Raw genomic sequence first — 17,293 nt, 5'->3', positions numbered from 1 at the left:
CCCCCCCCCCCCACCAAGACCAACCCCCAACCCCTTCCAGGTCCCTTAGATTACATTTTTAATAGTTACATTTATTATTTAAACCCAAACATTTACTTTTGTGATTCAGGCAGAGCGTAGCTTTTTTAAAAAGATTCCAGTTTAATTCTATTATTAAATTTGCTTTGTTCCCATGATATTCTGTGTAGGCATCTGTAGCACTACAGGGCAGGAAATAGTGCTGCCATCTAGTGCTCTTGCAAAAGGGTAACATTCTTGCAAAAACTGCTGCCATATAGTGCTCCAGAAATGGGCCGTCTCCTAAGCTTACATCCGTTCTCTTCAACAAAAGATGCCAAGAGTACAAAGCAAAATTGCTAATATAAGTAAATTAGAAATTTGGTTAAAATTGCATGCATGAAAGAAAAAGTTGTGGTTTCATATCCCTTTAAGTTGATATACAAGTTACTCTGCTGTTTCACTTTCAGAAACGTTTTGAGTTTTTTCTAAAGTTTGACTCCCTAGAATGGTTAAATGCAGTTTAAAGTCCCTAAAACCTGCTAGATTTAAAGGATCATTTTAGTTGAAAAAAACTACTTGCGCTACTTTGTTATAACATGCAATTTTAAAACTAGCAATACTCTGCTTCTAGCTCTGCTTATTGGGTCAGCAGCAGTTTCTGTGTGGGACCAGCAGTGCACTTTGGCTCCTGAACATTACTTTAATGATGTGTTTAACCCTTTTCAGAAGTTAAATACATAACATTGCTGGGTTGCTAGTTTTAAAATCACATAGCATGTTATTTTTTAACTATTATGGCCCTTTAAGATTTCATGGTATGCTTCTGTTAAACCTCTATAGCAGCTTTCTAAATGTCTTCTCTCTTCCCCTACAGATGTCAAATCTATTCTGTGTGAGATAACCTCATTCTGATTACTAAGCCACAATGGCTAGGTAGATGATTTTGTCTTATGGGGAGCTTTGAAGGCTTTTATTAGGGTGATCTTTCTTACAACAATAAAACTATCTCAGTCCCTAAACAGCCTCAAAAATCTCTTCAGATTGGAGAAATTGGGGACAGATACTTATTTCCATATATGGTGGCAATGCCCTGGTATCTGTACACTGTGGGATCATGTTTTCCAATTTTTCTCATTCTTAAGCATTCCCTTTTCTAAGGCTCCAAAAAACAACTTTTTCTATCATGGCTTGGGAGCATTCCAAAATCACTGATATATTTCTGCATTTGTTTTTTGTCAAGTACCAAATTAGCTGTTACTAGCAACAGTCTTTAACACCTTCCTGAACAGAAGTTGTTTCTAATGTAGAATGCTTTCCTGAACAGATGTTGTTTCTAATGTACAATACATCCCTGAAAAGAAGTTGTTTATAATGTAGAATACCTTTTGCTGGTTAGAAGTTGTTTATAATGTAGAATAGCTCCCTGAACAGAAGTTGTTTCTTATGTATAATACCCATGTCAAATAGAGGGTTATTTTTTCATGCACTATATAGGGCCACTCATGACTCCATAAGATGTGTAAATTTAAAAAAAGAAAATACCTATATAGAATAATAGGCAAGAGGCATGTAGTTCAAATCTCTCTGGGACATTATATTCTCCTGAGAGAATCATTTAAAGGGACATGATAAACAGTTCAAAAGTAGGCGTTTACATGCATGAGATTAACGGTCGGCATGAAGAACCTGCACATGCATATGATTATAAATAATGTCAACTATCACCATTTGTAACGCTGTGATTGTGTAATAGTTATTGCTGGTTTCTCCATGTAAACAGTCTTCTTCATCGAAAACAATTAGCCCATCCAGTTCATGTCAGTAAAACATAACTTTTATTAAAAGATTTAGTAAAAAACAAATTTGTACAGACCTGGATAGAGTTCTAATATTGTGTACCGTGTACAATAGTAAATACCTCCGACTCCCAGTGATGTGTCACTAGACGCGTTTCGCCGAAGCTTTCTCAATAGTGTCAATAGTTACTCACTGTAAAGAGACTTTAAACAGCCAGTCAGGATGTTATTTTCCTATACAGTTACCGTCTGGGGACTGGGATGGCCATTCCAGAACATTGTACTTTTTCCTCTGCATAAATGCCAGAGTAGATTTTAAGCAGTGTTTTGGGTCGTTGTTTTGTTGAAATATCCAGCCCTGACGTAACTTCAACTTTGTGACTGATTCCTCAACATTATTCTCAAGTATCTGCTGATATTGAGTGGAATCCATGTGACCCTCAACTTTAACAAGATTCCCAGTACCGGCAATGCCCCCACAGCCCCACAGCATGATGTAACATCCACCAAATTTTACTGTGGCTAGCAAGTGTTTGTCTTGGAACACTGTGTTCTTTTGCCGCCATGCATAACGCTTCTTGTTATGACCAAATAACTCAATCTTTGTTTCATCACTCCACAGTACCTTCTTCCAAAATGAAGCTGGCTTGTCCAAATGTGCGTTTGCATACCTCAAGTGACTCTGTTTGTGGCGTGTGTGCAGAAAAGGCTTCTTCCGCATCACTCTCCCATACAGCTTTTCCTTGTGCAAAGTGCGCTGAATTGTTGAACTATGCACAGTGACACCATCTGCAGCAAGATTATGTTGTAGGTCTTTGGAGGTGGTCTGTGGGCTGTTTTTGATCATTCTCACTATCCTTTGCCGCTCTGATATTTTACTTGGCCTGCCACTTCTGGTCTTAACAAGAACTGTGCCTGTGGTCTTCCATTTCCTCACTATGTTCCTCACAGTGGACACTGACAGCTTAAATCTCTGCAATAGCTTTTTGTAGCCTTCCCCTAAACCATAATGTTGAACAGTCTTTGTTTTCAGGTCATTTGAGAGTTGCTTTGAGGCCCCCATGTTGCCACTCTTCAGAGGAGAGTCAAAGAGAACAACAACGTGCAATTGGCCACCTTAAATACCTTTTCTCATGATTTGATGCACCTGTCTATAAAGTTCAAGGCTTAATGGGCTCACCAAACCAATTGTGTGTTCCAATTATTCAGTGCTAGGTAGTTACAGGTATTCAAATCAACAAAATGACAAGGGTGCCCAAATGTGTGCACCTGTCTAATTTCGTTTGGATGCATATTGCACATTTTCTGGAAATCATGGAAATTGTCAGGGGTGCCTAAACTTTGCATACAACTGTATATATATATATATATATATATATATATATATATATATATATATATATATATATATATATATATATATATATTAAACACTCTCTGTAATCCCGCAGCTTGGAAAAAAGTTTTAAAAGTCATTTAGATAACATGTAAAAACATGCAAAAATACAAAATCCAATTGCAGGCCTGCAACGAAGTTTAGAAGAAATAGCCAAACATGTTTTGGGCCAAGTCTCAGTCCTTGTTCACTGACATAACCTTTCCCACCTACTAGCTCTATTTAAAGGCTTAGTTATCTGACAATTACAGGCACCTGTTTTTTTTTGTTAACCCTTTACCAAAAAGGGATTCCAATTACATATCTCTCTAAGAAAAAACAATAAAGTTTTGATCCAAAAGATTATATAATATGTATGAATAAGTGTACAAAAGTTAAATGCATCCTTGTTTAAAACCAGAATTTGCTAAATATGAAAAAAACTGGGATAAGACTTATAGTCATACACTAAAGTATATATAAACTTCCTGTTTAATGTAAAAAAAAAAAATTCAATAGAAAATCCATGATCGAATTGAGACCAGAGGGATGCTTTGTTTGAAGATTAAAAATCCAAAACACCTCCCTCTGGTCTAAGCGTCTCTCCCTATCTCCCCTTCTTCTATGTCTAGGGACATGGTCAATACCCTGTACAGTCAACAGGGAATCATTAGAATTATGTTCCTGCCTAAAATGTTTTGCTATAGGGGTGGTGCTTTCAGGACTCCCTATATCTCTCATATGTTGTAATACTCTATCTCGTAGGGCACGTTTTGTGCACCCTACGTACTGCTTTTTGCATCCCTGACACATTAACAAGTAGATTACATGTGTTGTGTTATATGTAATTCTAAAACGTATGTCAAATTCATACGGCTAGATTTAGAGTTTTGTCGGTAACGACCCGCGTAGCTAATGCTGGCTTTTTTCTGGCCGCACATTTTAAATACCTCTGGTATTGAGAGTTCACAGAATGGCTGCGTTAGGCTCCAAAAAGGGAGCGTACAGGCATATTTAACGCCACTGCAACTCTCGATACCAGAGTTGCTTACGGACGCGGCCAGCTTCAAAAACGTGCTCGTGCACGATTCCCCCATAGAAAACAATGGGGCTGTTTGAGCTGAAAAAAACCTAACACCAGCAAAAAAGCCGCGTTCAGCTCCTATCGCAGCCCCATTGTTTCCTATGGGGAAACACTTCCTACGTCTGCACCTAACACTCTAACATGTACCCCGAGTCTAAACACCCCTAACCTTATACTTATTAACCCCTATTCTGCTGCCCCCGCTATCGCTGACCCCTGCATATTATTATTAACCCCTAATCTGCCGCTCCGTAAACCGCCGCTACTTACATTATCCCTATGTACCCCTAATCTGCTGCCCCTAACACCGCCGACCCCTATATTATATTTATTAACCCCTAATCTGCCCCCCACAACGTCGCCTCCACCTGCCTACACTTATTAACCCCTAATCTGCCGAGCGGACCGCACCGCTATTATAATAAAGTTATTAACCCCTAATCCGCCTCACTAACCCTATAATAAATAGTATTAACCCCTAATCTGCCCTCCCTAACATCGCCGACACCTAACTTCAAACATTAACCCCTAATCTGCCGACTGGAGCTCACCGCTATTCTAATAAATGTATTAACCCCTAAAGCTAAGTCTAACCCTAACACTAACACCCCCCTAAGTTAAATATAATTTAAATCTAACGAAATGAATTAACTCTTATTAAATAAATTATTCCTATTTAAAGCTAAATACTTACCTGTAAAATAAATCCTAATAAATCTACAATATAAATTATATTTATATTTTAGCTATTTTATGATTTATCTTTATTTTACAGGTAACTTTGTATTTATTTTAACCAGGTACAATAGCTATTAAATAGTTAAGAACTATTTAATAGCTAAAATAGTTAAAATAATTACAAAATTACCTGTAAAATAAATCCTAACCTAAGTTACTATTAAACCTAACACTACACTATCAATAAATTAATTAAATAAAATACCTACAATTACCTACAATTAAACCTAACACTACACTATCAATAAATGAATTAAATACAATATCTACAAATAAATACAATTAAATAAACTAACTAAAGTACAAAAAATAAAAAAGAACTAAGTTACAAAAAATAAAAAAATATTTACAAACATTAGAAAAATATTACAACAATTTTAAACTAATTACACCTACTCTAAGCCCCCTAATAAAATAACAAAGCCCCCCAAAATAAAAAAATGCCCTACCCTATTCTAAATTACAAAAGTTCAAAGCTCTTTTACCTTACCAGCCCTGAACAGGGCCCTTTGCGGGGCATGCCCCAAGAAATTCAGCTCTTTTGCCTGTAAAAAAAACACATACAATACCCCCCCCCCCAACATTACAACCCATCACCCACATACCCCTAATCTAACCCAAACCCCCCTTAAATAAACCTAACACTAAGCCCCTGAAGATCTTCCTACCTTATCTTCACCTCACCGGGTATAACCGATCCGTCCTGGCTCCAAAATCTTCATCCAAGCCCAAGCGGGGACTAGACATCCATCATCCTACGGCTGAAGAAGTCCAGAAGAGGGTCCAAAGTCTTCATCCTATCCGGTAAGAAGAGTAGATCTGGACCGGCAACAATCTTCTTCCAAGCGGCATCTTCTATCTTCATCCGATGAGGACCGGCTCCATCGTGAAGACCTCCAGCGCGGACCCATCTTCTTCCGACGACGTCCAACTGAAGAATGACGGTTCCTTTAAGGGACGTCATCCAAGATGGCGTCCCTCGAATTCTGATTGGCTGATAGGATTCTATCAGCCAATCGGAATTAAGGTAGGAAAATTCTGATTGGCTGATGGAATCAGCCAATCAGAATCAAGTTCAATCCGATTGGCTGATCCAATCAGCCAATCAGATTGAGCTTGCATTCTATTGGCTGTTCCGATCAGGGGGTAGGGCATTTTTTTATTTTGGGGGGCTTTGTTATTTTATTAGGGGGCTTAGAGTAGGTGTAATTAGTTTAAAATTGTTGTAATATTTTTCTAATGTTTGTAAATATTTTTTTATTTTTTGTAACTTAGTTCTTTTTTATTTTTTGTACTTTAGTTAGTTTATTTAATTGTATTTATTTGTAGATATTGTATTTAATTCATTTATTGATAGTGTAGTGTTAGGTTTAATTGTAGGTAATTGTAGGTATTTTATTTAATTAATTTATTGATAGTGTAGTGTTAGGTTTAATAGTAACTTAGGTTAGGATTTATTTTACAGGTAAATTTGTAATTATTTTAACTATTTTAGCTATTAAATAGTTCTTAACTATTTAATAGCTATTGTACCTGGTTAAAATAAATACAAAGTTACCTGTAAAATAAATATAAATCTTTAAAATAGCTATAATATAATTATAATTTATATTGTAGCTATATTAGGGTTTATTTTACAGGTAAGTATTTAGCTTTAAATAGGAATAATTTATTTAATAAGAGTTAATTTATTTCTTTAAATTTAAATTATATTTAACTTAGGGGGGTGTTAGGGTTAGGGTTAGACTTAGCTTTAGGGGTTAATCCATTTATTACAGTAGCGGCGAGATTCGGTCGGCAGATTAGTGGTTAATAATTGAAGTTAGGTGTCGGCGATGTTAGGGAGGGCAGATTAGGGGTTAATACTATTTATTATAGGGTTATTGAGGCAGGAGTGAGGCGGATTAGGGGTTAATAACTTTATTATAGTAGCGGTGCGGTCCGCTCGGCAGATTAGGGGTTAATAAGTGTAGGCAGGTGGAGGCGACGTTGAGGGGGGCAGATTAGGGGTTAATAAATAAAATATAGGGGTCGGCGGTGTTAGGGGCAGCAGATTAGGGGTACATAAGTATAACGTAGGTGGCGGTCGGCAGATTAGGGGTTAATTATTGTAGGTAGCTGGCGGCGACGTTGTGGGGGCAGGTTAGGGGTTAATAAATATAATATAGGGGTCGGCGGTGTTAGGGGCAGCAGATTAGGGGTACATAAGTGTAACGTAGGTGGCGGTCGGGGGTTAAAAAAATTTATTAGAGTGGCGGCGATGTGGGGGGGCCTCGGTTTAGGGGTACATAGGTAGTTTATGGGTGTTAGTGTACTTTAGAGCACAGTAGTTCAGAGCTTTATGAACCGGCGTTAGCCCAGAAAGCTCTTAACTACTGACTTTTTTCTGCAGCTGGAGTTTTGTCGTTAGATTTCTAACGCTCACTTCAGACACGACTCTAAATACCGGAGTTAGAAAGATCCCATTGAAAAGATAGGATACGCAATTGACGTAAGGGGATCTGCGGTATGGAAAAGTCGCGGCTGGAAAGTGAGCGTTAGACCCTTTCCTGACTGACTCCAAATACCGGCGGTAGCCTAAAACCAGCGTTAGGAGCCTCTAACGCTGGTTTTCACAGCTACCGCCAAACTCTAAATCTAGGCCTTTGTTTGTAGTCCTTGATTTAAATTTAGTCCCTTGTTCAATATGTGTGCAAATTTTACAAATTTTCCCATTGCACTTATTGCAGCCTATTCTTCTAGTGAGCCATGTCTGATTTTTATTCTGAGGTAGCATTGAAGGAGCCAACATGCTTCTCAAAGTTTTTGCTCTACAGGCAGAAAAGTGGCAGCCTTCAGCGATAATCTTATTAAGATTGGCATCACTTTTAAGAATAGGCAAGCAACTACGTACAATGCCACATATATATATATATAGTATTTGTGTTTTTCATAACCATAAATTTATTTAAATTAAAGGGACAGTCAACACCAGAATTTTTGTTGTTTAAAAAGATAGATAATGACTTTATTACCCATTCCCCAGTTTTGCATAACCAACGCAGTTCTAATAATACATGTTTTACTTCTGTGATGATCTTGTATCTTAGCCTCTGCAAACTGCCCCCTTATTTCAGTTCTTTTGACAGACTTGCAATTTAGCCAATCAGTGCTGACCCCTAGGTAACTTCACGTGCGTGAGCTCAATGTTATCTATATGATACACATGAACTAATGCTCTCTAGTGGTGAAAAACTGTCAAAATGCATTCAGTATAGAGGCGGCCTTCAAGTTCTAAGACATTAGCATATGAGCCTCCTAGGTTTAGATTTCAACTAAGAATACCAACAGAACAAAGCAAAATTGGTGCTAAAAGTAAATTGTAAAGTTGTTTAAAATTACATCCCCTTTTTGAATCATGAAAGTTTATTTTGGACTTGACTGTCCCTTTAAATGCTTTATTACTTTTTATGCCATAAGAACGTTGTCAAATATATAGCATTTTCAACAAGATAAAAAAAAACAGAGAACATTTGTAATTAAGGTACTCCTTCGATATCAGAATATCATTTATATGTGGTCCCTAATGCTTCTAAAATAATAATTTGTGGCTCCCATATGTTATGAAGTTGGCAATCACTGTTCTATAGGCTCCAGCTCGAGCATTAACCGTGCTAGAGGTTTTGCTTTTGCGCTCATTGGGTTACGCTAGTATTATAAGTTAAAAGGAAACTGTTTTCGCTTGCGCGCTAACCCGACAAGCGCAAAAAGCTAAACTTAGAATATCACGTGAGGGGTAAACCCGACAGGCGCAAACACCCATGATAAACCCCTTATCACTCACACACAAATGTTAGTGCTCCACTCATAATCTGGCCCATAATGTTTCATGGTGAGTAGTGCAAAAATGACATGCCACAATAAACTAGACTAGAGTATATCATTTTTATGCTACAGTGTCCCTTTAAACAAAGCTCTTCTTACTTGTTGACCTGTTTAGTCTTCTGTCTTTTGCTATATCTTTAAAATAAAATGTACTTATATGACATATTGTTTTTTTGTTTTCTCTTTAAGGAAATAGTGCTTAACCAACCACCAACCAAGCCATTAAGACGAAAATTCCACCCTGAAAGCCAGATGCTAGAAAATCATGAGCTATCATCAACGTCAAGTGTGACTTCATCTGTGGCATCTCTTAAGTCACATACAGCAGTTCAAAAGTACTGTAAATAAGAAACAAAGCAAGTCTTCTTATAATATGTGTTATGTTATACGCACTCAACAGTTTTCCAGTTTAAAAGATTACAACATTTTGATGTGTATGACAGGGCTTGGGAAATGAAAGGCACTGGTTTCCCTAATTGTAGCATATACACTAGTAAATGAATCTCAGTATCAAACAGGAATTCATTCTAGAAAAATACAAAATTGATGCTTACCTGATAAGTTTATATGGCCAGGAGTTTAATCCCAGGAGTAATGGCTTGTGGACTCTCACCACCTTATGAAAGAAATTATATTTTTTACATTCTAAAAAGGAATAACCCAACAGTTCTACGTGCTAACAGTACCGAGTTTGTTATTAACATGAAACCACCATTACTAACTAAAAAGCATACAAAGACTATCGGCTAGATTTAGAGTTCTGCGGCCAAAGGGGTGCGTTAGCTATGCGTGCTTTTTTTTCCCTGCACCTTTTAAATACCGCTGGTATTTAGAGTTCACAGAAGGGCTGCGTTAGGCTCCAAAAAGGGAGCGTACAGGCATATTTACCGCCACTGCAACTCTAAATACCAGCGGTGCTTACGGACGCGGCCAGCTTCAAAAACAAGCTCGTGCACGATTCCCCCATAGGAAACAATGGGGCTGTTTGAGCTGAAAAAAAAACTAACACCTGCAAAAAAGCAGCGTTCAGCTCCTAACGCAGCCCCATTGTTTCCTATGGGGAAACACTTTCTAAGTCTGCACCTAACACCCTAACATGAACCCCGAGTCTAAACACCCCTAACCTTACACTTATTAACCCCTAATCTGCCGCCCCCGCTATCGCTGACCCCTGCATTTTATTATTAACCCCTAATCTGTCGCTCCGTACACCGCCGCAACCTACATTATACCTATGTACCCCTAATCTGCTGCCCCTAACACCGCCGACCCGTATATTATATTTATTAACCCCTAATCTGCCCCCCACAATGTCGCCGCCAGCTACCTACAATAATTAACCCCTAATCTGCCGACCGGACCTCACCGCTACTATAATAACGTTATTAACCCCTAATCCGCCTCATTCCCGCCTCAATAACCCTATAATAAATAGTATTAACCCCTAATCTGCCCTCCCTAACATCGCCGACACCTAACTTCAATTATTAACCCATAATCTGCTGACCGGACCTCGCCGCTACTCTAATAACTGTATTAACCCCTAAAGCTAAATCTAACCCTAACACTAACACCCCCCTAAATTAAATATAATTTTTGTATAAATTAGAGTCTGGGGAGCGCCTCAAATTGGGCTGGGATATATGCACATAAAACTTGAGTGTTTTAGAAAGATTTCACAGGTTTATTCATACAAACACGATAAAAACAATTTAAAAACGTAAAGAATGAGATAGCGATTAATATGAGTTGAAATTACTCAACTTACTGAATATACATCCTCTTATACATTAACTTTTATGGTATCAGACAGGATGGTGATACACAAATGTAAAAGAATAAAAGGTGCAGAGGATATGGAAAATATAAAAGATATATAAAAAACTTTCATGGATCCATGAGTACAATAAAAAATATGAATAAAACCCTATAGCAGGTATAGAAACACAATAATCAAAAATTGTCTAAAGTATGGATACTAAAAACATATAATACAATATAATTAACGATTCCTAAATATAGTAATTATGTAAACAGTGTGTAGTGTCTCCAATGTATTTGAGATAATCCCTGGTATTAGGGTAAATAGTTCCAAGTCCTTTGGGGACAATTTAGCCCTAAGGTGAGTCGATCCTAGGAAGTATAATTGTGAAGGTGTCCAAGAAGTATTACTTAGTGAAGGGTGATGAAAAAACAGAAAAAACAGAAAAAAGGGTGGAAAAAATGTAGAAAAAAATGTTCTAGTGCTGTGATCGGTGGCAATAAAGCTCAGATCCAAAAAAATATATATTTTGTGATAAAAAATATATATGTGAGAAGTGAATAAGTTCAAAAAAGTAAAAAATAATCGTATTAATGTTCCAATTCCAAAATCCCAACAGATTTGTAATAAAAAATCAAAAATAGAAACAAATAAGATTCCCAGTGTACCTGTGGAATATAAAACAAAAACAAATAGTGCAATAACGTTTAGGAAATCCTTAATATAAATGAAATGAGGCTTACCATCAATAGCCAACGCGTTTTGGCCCTTCCTTGGGCCTTTTTCAAGACTGTATTGTGGTAAGCATAACTAGGCCTCTTTTTATACTATGGTGCACCTATCACAGAGCACCAAAATTGCGCCAAAAATGTTCACTTTTGACCCGGAAGTGATACCTTCCTGTACTTCAAAATGCTTTAAGTATAATTATTTTCATTTTATTTTTATTTTTATTTGGTTTTTGGGGCCAATTTATAGGTTTTTTCTCGGTTCCACTCTAAGCTGAATAAGGAAAAGTAGAGAGGCGAATTTTTCATCGCCGGAATCGCCGAAACCGGAAGTGCACTTCGCATGTTGGTGTCACTTCCGGTTCGTGATTTAGGGGCCAATGTCGTGAAAAATGCTTCTAGACTGGCATATGCTTACAACTGACTATGATGTCTTGGTTTATACATTTATTCCTGTTTAGTCCCAGGGGAGTGTTGTTCCTTATGTCATTTCGACTAATATGCATTACTGGAAATGACGTCACCACCGGAAGTGGAGTTCCGGTCTCCTTGTGACCGGAAGTGACGTTGTAGCCGGAAATGGTGTTCCGGTCTATATATGACTCTGGGTATTTTTCTGGGGTTTGTAATGCTGACTTGTGAAATCCTTAGTAAAATATCCATTATGGTCAAAAAAATAAAAACGTATGTGTATTGAAACAGTCAGTGAGATAATTTACATAGGTGAATTGGTAAAACACTTTAAAATATATTGAAAATATAAAACAAGTTTGTTTTTAAGATGCATAAGCGGGCACTTAATTAGAAGTCTCTCATTGAGTCTCGAGTGGATTACTTTAGATCAGAGGTGTCAGAAATCACTATTCCAGTTAGGTGCCTAGTTAATGTCATATTTTGAGAGATGAGGGTTTATCTAGTCCATATATTGATAAAATGGGTTCCCTCAACATTAGGTGTTTCTCTGTGTGGAATCCTCCCAGTAAGTGGGGCTCTATATTATCACATCAGGAAGAATTGGTGGGGACATTTATAAAATATTATTATAAAAATATATATAAAAAAGGAGTTTAAAAACATATTTTAAAACATCATCAAAAAATCATCAGAAAATGGTAGGGAAATGGATAATAAAAGATTATAAAAGGTTATAAAAGATTGGGACTAAAATTGAAGGGGAGTTGTATCATGTACTAATTGGGGTAAACTAGTCTATTACGCTAGTATGAAAATACATGCTAATAATGGATCTTTGTTTCCTATAACGCATGTCTATTTTAGATTAAATAAATGTTACAAGTCCTCCTTGTTATTCAGACCCCTGGGGTGAAGGCAGTCTAAATAAAATATCCACCTAGATTCTTCTATAAGGAGTTTCTTCTCTTGATCTCCCCCTCTCCACCTGGGGTTTACTAGTTGGATGCCGCAGTATTTAAAATCTTTCTTGTTTCCCTGATGTTTTCTGGTGAAGTGTTTGTATAGTGGAGTCTCTGTACTCTTATTTTTAATCTGTAGTAGATGCTCTCTGATACGGTCCTTAAGGGGTCTTGAGGTCTGACCGATATATTGGAGACCGCAGCTGCATTCTATGAGGTATATGACTCCCTTATTACTACACCTTATGTGGTCTCTTATAGGGTAAACTGTTTTGGTGTTGTATGCTGTGAATTGCTTGGTTTTTACACCTCTTTCACACACCTTACAACTAGGGCATGGATAGAAACCCTTGATGTCTCTACCTTGTATATCTCTTGTTTTCAACTTAGGGGTTCTGGGTATACTTGGTGAGAGTATACTTTTCAAGTTTTCTAATTTACGGTAAATGAATTTTGGTGTTTCTGGGAGCCTTTCCCCGAGTACATCGTCATCTTTCAAAATCAACCGGTGTTTCCTTATGATCTTTTCTATAAGGTGTCTGTTAGTGCTATATTTTGTTATAAAAGGGATGTTCACTATTTCATCATCCCATGTTGGTTTGTTTTCCTTATTTTTATACAATAGAAGGTCTTTTCTGTCTTTCATCCTAACCTCTGAAATGTTTCTTTCCAAGCTATCATTATCATATCCTCTTTCAAGGAACCTTTCTTTAATCATAGTCACTTGTTGTTCCCATTTCTCCGGGTTGGAACAGTTTTTCTTAAGTCTTAGCATCTGACCCTTAGGTATATTAGATTTCCAATTGGAGTGGTGGCAGCTGTCTTGGTGAATGTAATTATTACAGTCTACCTGTTTGAAGTGTGTTGATGTTTCTAATTTGCCTTCGATTACTTCGATCTTTAGATCCAGGAATGTAATTTCTTTCATACTTATTTCGTGTGTAAACTTGAGGTTAAGGTTATTAGTATTCATGACCTCAATTGTGTGTAAAAGGTCCTCCATAGAGCCTTTCCAGATTAACAAAATATCGTCTATATACCTTCGGTATAGGACCAGGTCCGCGCTCGCTGGGCACGATTCCCAAAAAATTCGTTCCCATCTTCCCATATACAGATTCGCATAGCTGGGCGCGAACCTGGTCCCCATTGCTGTTCCGCATATTTGGTTAAAATAGGTCCCCTGGTTAAAGAAATAGTTGTGAGTCAATATAAAGTTAATGCCATCTAGAATAAAGTTTTTGTGTAGTGTTGGCATATCCGGATCCTTTGTCAGAAAGAAGTCGATGGCTTCTAGGCCCCCCTGATGAGGAATGCTCGTGTAGAGAGATGTTACATCACATGTAGCCAGAATGTAGTTGCTTTTCCCTTCAATACCCTCTAATACATTTAGGACTTGTGTTGAGTCCCGCAAGTATGATGGAAGTTTCATTACATGTTGTTGGAGTTGTTTGTCTACATATTCTGATAGGTTACTTGTTAAAGAACCTATCCCTGATATGATTGGTCTTCCTGGCGGTTTATCGATGGATTTGTGGATCTTGGGGAGGTAGTAGAATACTGGAGTGATGGGGTGTTTAATACTCAAGTATTTGTATTCCTTCTCATTTAGTATTCCGTTTCTCCTTGCCTCCCCCAAGATCCTATCTAAGTCCTTCTTGTAGCCTTCAACTGGGTTATTCCTGAGTTTTTCATAGGTTTTTTTGTCTGCGAGAATCCTGTTGCATTCTTGGTTGTAATCCACTTTATCTAAGATTACCAGACCTCCTCCTTTGTCCGCTGGTTTAATGACCAGGTCATGGTTTCTCTCAAGGGATTTTATTGTTGATAGTTGATCCTTATTAAAGGGACAGTAAAGTCAAAACTAAATTTCATGATTCAGATAGGGCAAACAATTTTAAACAACTTTCCAATTTACGTTTATCATCAAATTTGCTTTGTTCCCTTGGTGGTATTTTTGAAAAGCTAAACCTAGCTAGGCTCAAACTGATTTCTAAACAGTTGAAAACCGCCTCCTAGCTCAGAGCATTTTGAAAGTTTTTCACAGTTAGACTGTGCTAGTTCACATGTGTCATATAGATAACATTGTGCTCACTCCCCTGAAGTTATTTAGGAGTCTTCACTGATTGACTACACTGCATGTCTGTCAAAGGCACTTAGATAAGGAGGCTGTCTGCAAAGGCTTAGATACAAGATAATCACAGAGGTTAAAAGTATATTAATATAACTGTGTTGGTTATGCAAAAACGGGGACTGGGTAATAAAGGGATTATCTATCTTTTTAAATAAGAAACATTTTGATGTAGACTGTCCCTTTAAGGTTATGTTTGGTCATCTTAAGTTTATTCTGACTGATGTTTCTGATGTCGTTGCAAACCAGGGTGTCAAATGTTTCGATTGCATTTCCCTTACTCATCACCGGATAGAACGATGATTTTGGTCTTAAATCGGTGTGTTTATACATACTGTTGGCGAGGCTTGTACTTTCTTGATTCGGATTTCCTATTCTTGTGGACTGGAGTTCCAGTGGAGATTTGATGAAATGTCTCTTGAGTGTTAGTTTTCTTATGTACTCCTTAGCATTCACGAAGGTTTCAAATTTATTTAGACCTTTTGCTGGGGCAAATGAAAGCCCATAATTCAGGACTGAGGATTCCTTATCTGTCAGAGTTATAGAACTTAGGTTATAGATACCCTTTGGTGTTCCTTCATTTGTTGGGGGGGGGTTTGTTGGGTGTTCATCTGATGGAGCTTTCTTGCTATTTATTCGCCTCCCACCTCTCTTGCCTCTGTGTGTTTTCTTTTTTCGGTTGGCGTCACGAAATCTTCGGGACATGAGTTCTTTCTTTTTGAGGATGTTCTTTCTAGTTCTTTGGTTGTGCTTACCACAATACAGTCTTGAAAAAGGCCCAAGGAAGGGCCGAAACGCGTTGGCTATTGATGGTAAGCCTCATTTCATTTATATTAAGGATTTCCTAAACGTTATTGCACTATTTGTTTTTGTTTTATATTCCACAGGTACACTGGGAATCTTATTTGTTTCTATTTTTGATTTTTTATTACAAATCTGTTGGGATTTTGGAATTGGAATCCTATCAGCCAATCGGAATTCGAGGGACGCCATCTTGGATGACGTCCCTTAAAGGAGCCTTCATTCTGTGTTAGGACATCGGAAGAAGAGGATGGATCCGCGCCGGAGGTCTTGAAGATGGAGCCGCTCGTCCTCGGATGAATGAAGATAGAAGATGCCGCTTGGATGAAGATGTTTGCCGGTCCGGATCTCCTCTTCTGCCCAGATAGGATGAAGACTTTGGAGCATCTTCTGGACTTCTTCTTGCCGGATAGGATGAAGACTTCGGGAGCCTCTGGAGGACCGATCGGTGATACCCGGCGTAGTGAAGACAAGGTAGGAAGATCTTCAGGGGCTTAGTGTTAGGTTTATTTAAGGGGGGTTTGGGTTAGATTAGGGGTATGTGGGTGGTGGGTTGTAATGTTGGGGAGTGGTATTGTGTTTATTTTTACAGGCAAAAGAGCTGTTTTCTTTGGGGAATGCCCCGCAAAAGGCCCTTTTAAGTGCTGGTAAGGTAAAAGAGCTTTTCAATTTTAATTTTAGAATAGGGTAGGGTATTTTTTTATTTTGGGGGGCTTTGTTATTTTATTAGGGGTCTTAGAGTAGGTGTAATTAGCTTAAAATTGTTGTAATATTTTTAATATGTTTGTAAATTATTTTTTTATTTTTTGTAACTTAGTTCTTTTTTTATTTTTTGTACTTTAGTTAGTTTATTTAATTGTATTTATTTGTAGGTATTTTATTTAATTAATTTATTGATAGTGTAGTGTTAGGTTTGATTGTAGATAACTGTAGGTATTTTATTTAATTAATTTATTGATAGTGTAGTGTTAGGTTTAATTGTAACTTAGGTTAGGATTTATTTTACAGGTAATATTGTAATTATTTTAACTAGGTAGCTATTAAATAGTTCTTAACTATTTAATAGCTATTGTAATAGCATTGGCGAGATAAAATAATGCCATAAATTTACTAATCATATCACAATAGATTGCTGAAAAAACTGATAAAGTGTCTAAAAATTATCAAATTTCCCAATTTCAACAATAAATATGCTTGAAAGCCAAAAGACAAAATTGCATACTGGGAGAATAACCTACAATAGAATACCAGGCAGCAATCTTCAAACCAAGAAATTAAGAGAAATTACAATTAATTGTCTGAATAAATAAATGAAATTCATAATTATTGAGCTAGTGGAATTATGGCAGCGTGGGATTTTGAAAGTAATGACACTATTTAGACACTTTATCAGTTTTTTCAGCAATCTATTGTGATATGATTAGTACATTTGTGGCATTATTTTATCTCGCCAATCCTATTACACACTTTGTTGTTGTTGTTTTTATCTATTTTGTTTTTAATTATATGTTGGAATACTAAGGGTTAAAACTGATTTGTACTTAGGTATAAATTGGTCACTCTTTCTCACATACCTCAGTCTATGAATAAGCCCACTAGGGGGCGCAAAACGCGTCAGACTGTCCATGTTCTAGTGTCTGTCCT

General features: G+C 37.2%; 1 protein-coding gene across 1 annotated transcript in view; it reads left to right on the top strand.

Moving 5' to 3' along the window:
* Positions 1–17,293, top strand: part of REPS2 (RALBP1 associated Eps domain containing 2) — a 611,369-nt gene that overhangs the window by 581,394 nt on the left and 12,682 nt on the right. Inside the window, exon 18 of the mRNA XM_053707397.1 lies at positions 9,047–9,192. Within this exon, the coding sequence (XP_053563372.1) occupies positions 9,047–9,192 (146 nt within the window). The remainder of the gene's footprint in view (positions 1–9,046; positions 9,193–17,293) is intronic.

Source organism: Bombina bombina, chromosome 3 (assembly GCF_027579735.1).
Source record: "Bombina bombina isolate aBomBom1 chromosome 3, aBomBom1.pri, whole genome shotgun sequence".
In the NCBI taxonomy this organism is placed as follows: domain Eukaryota; kingdom Metazoa; phylum Chordata; class Amphibia; order Anura; family Bombinatoridae; genus Bombina; species Bombina bombina.
Note: the sequence above shows the minus strand (reverse complement) of the source record. Positions and strands in the feature narration are given on the sequence as shown.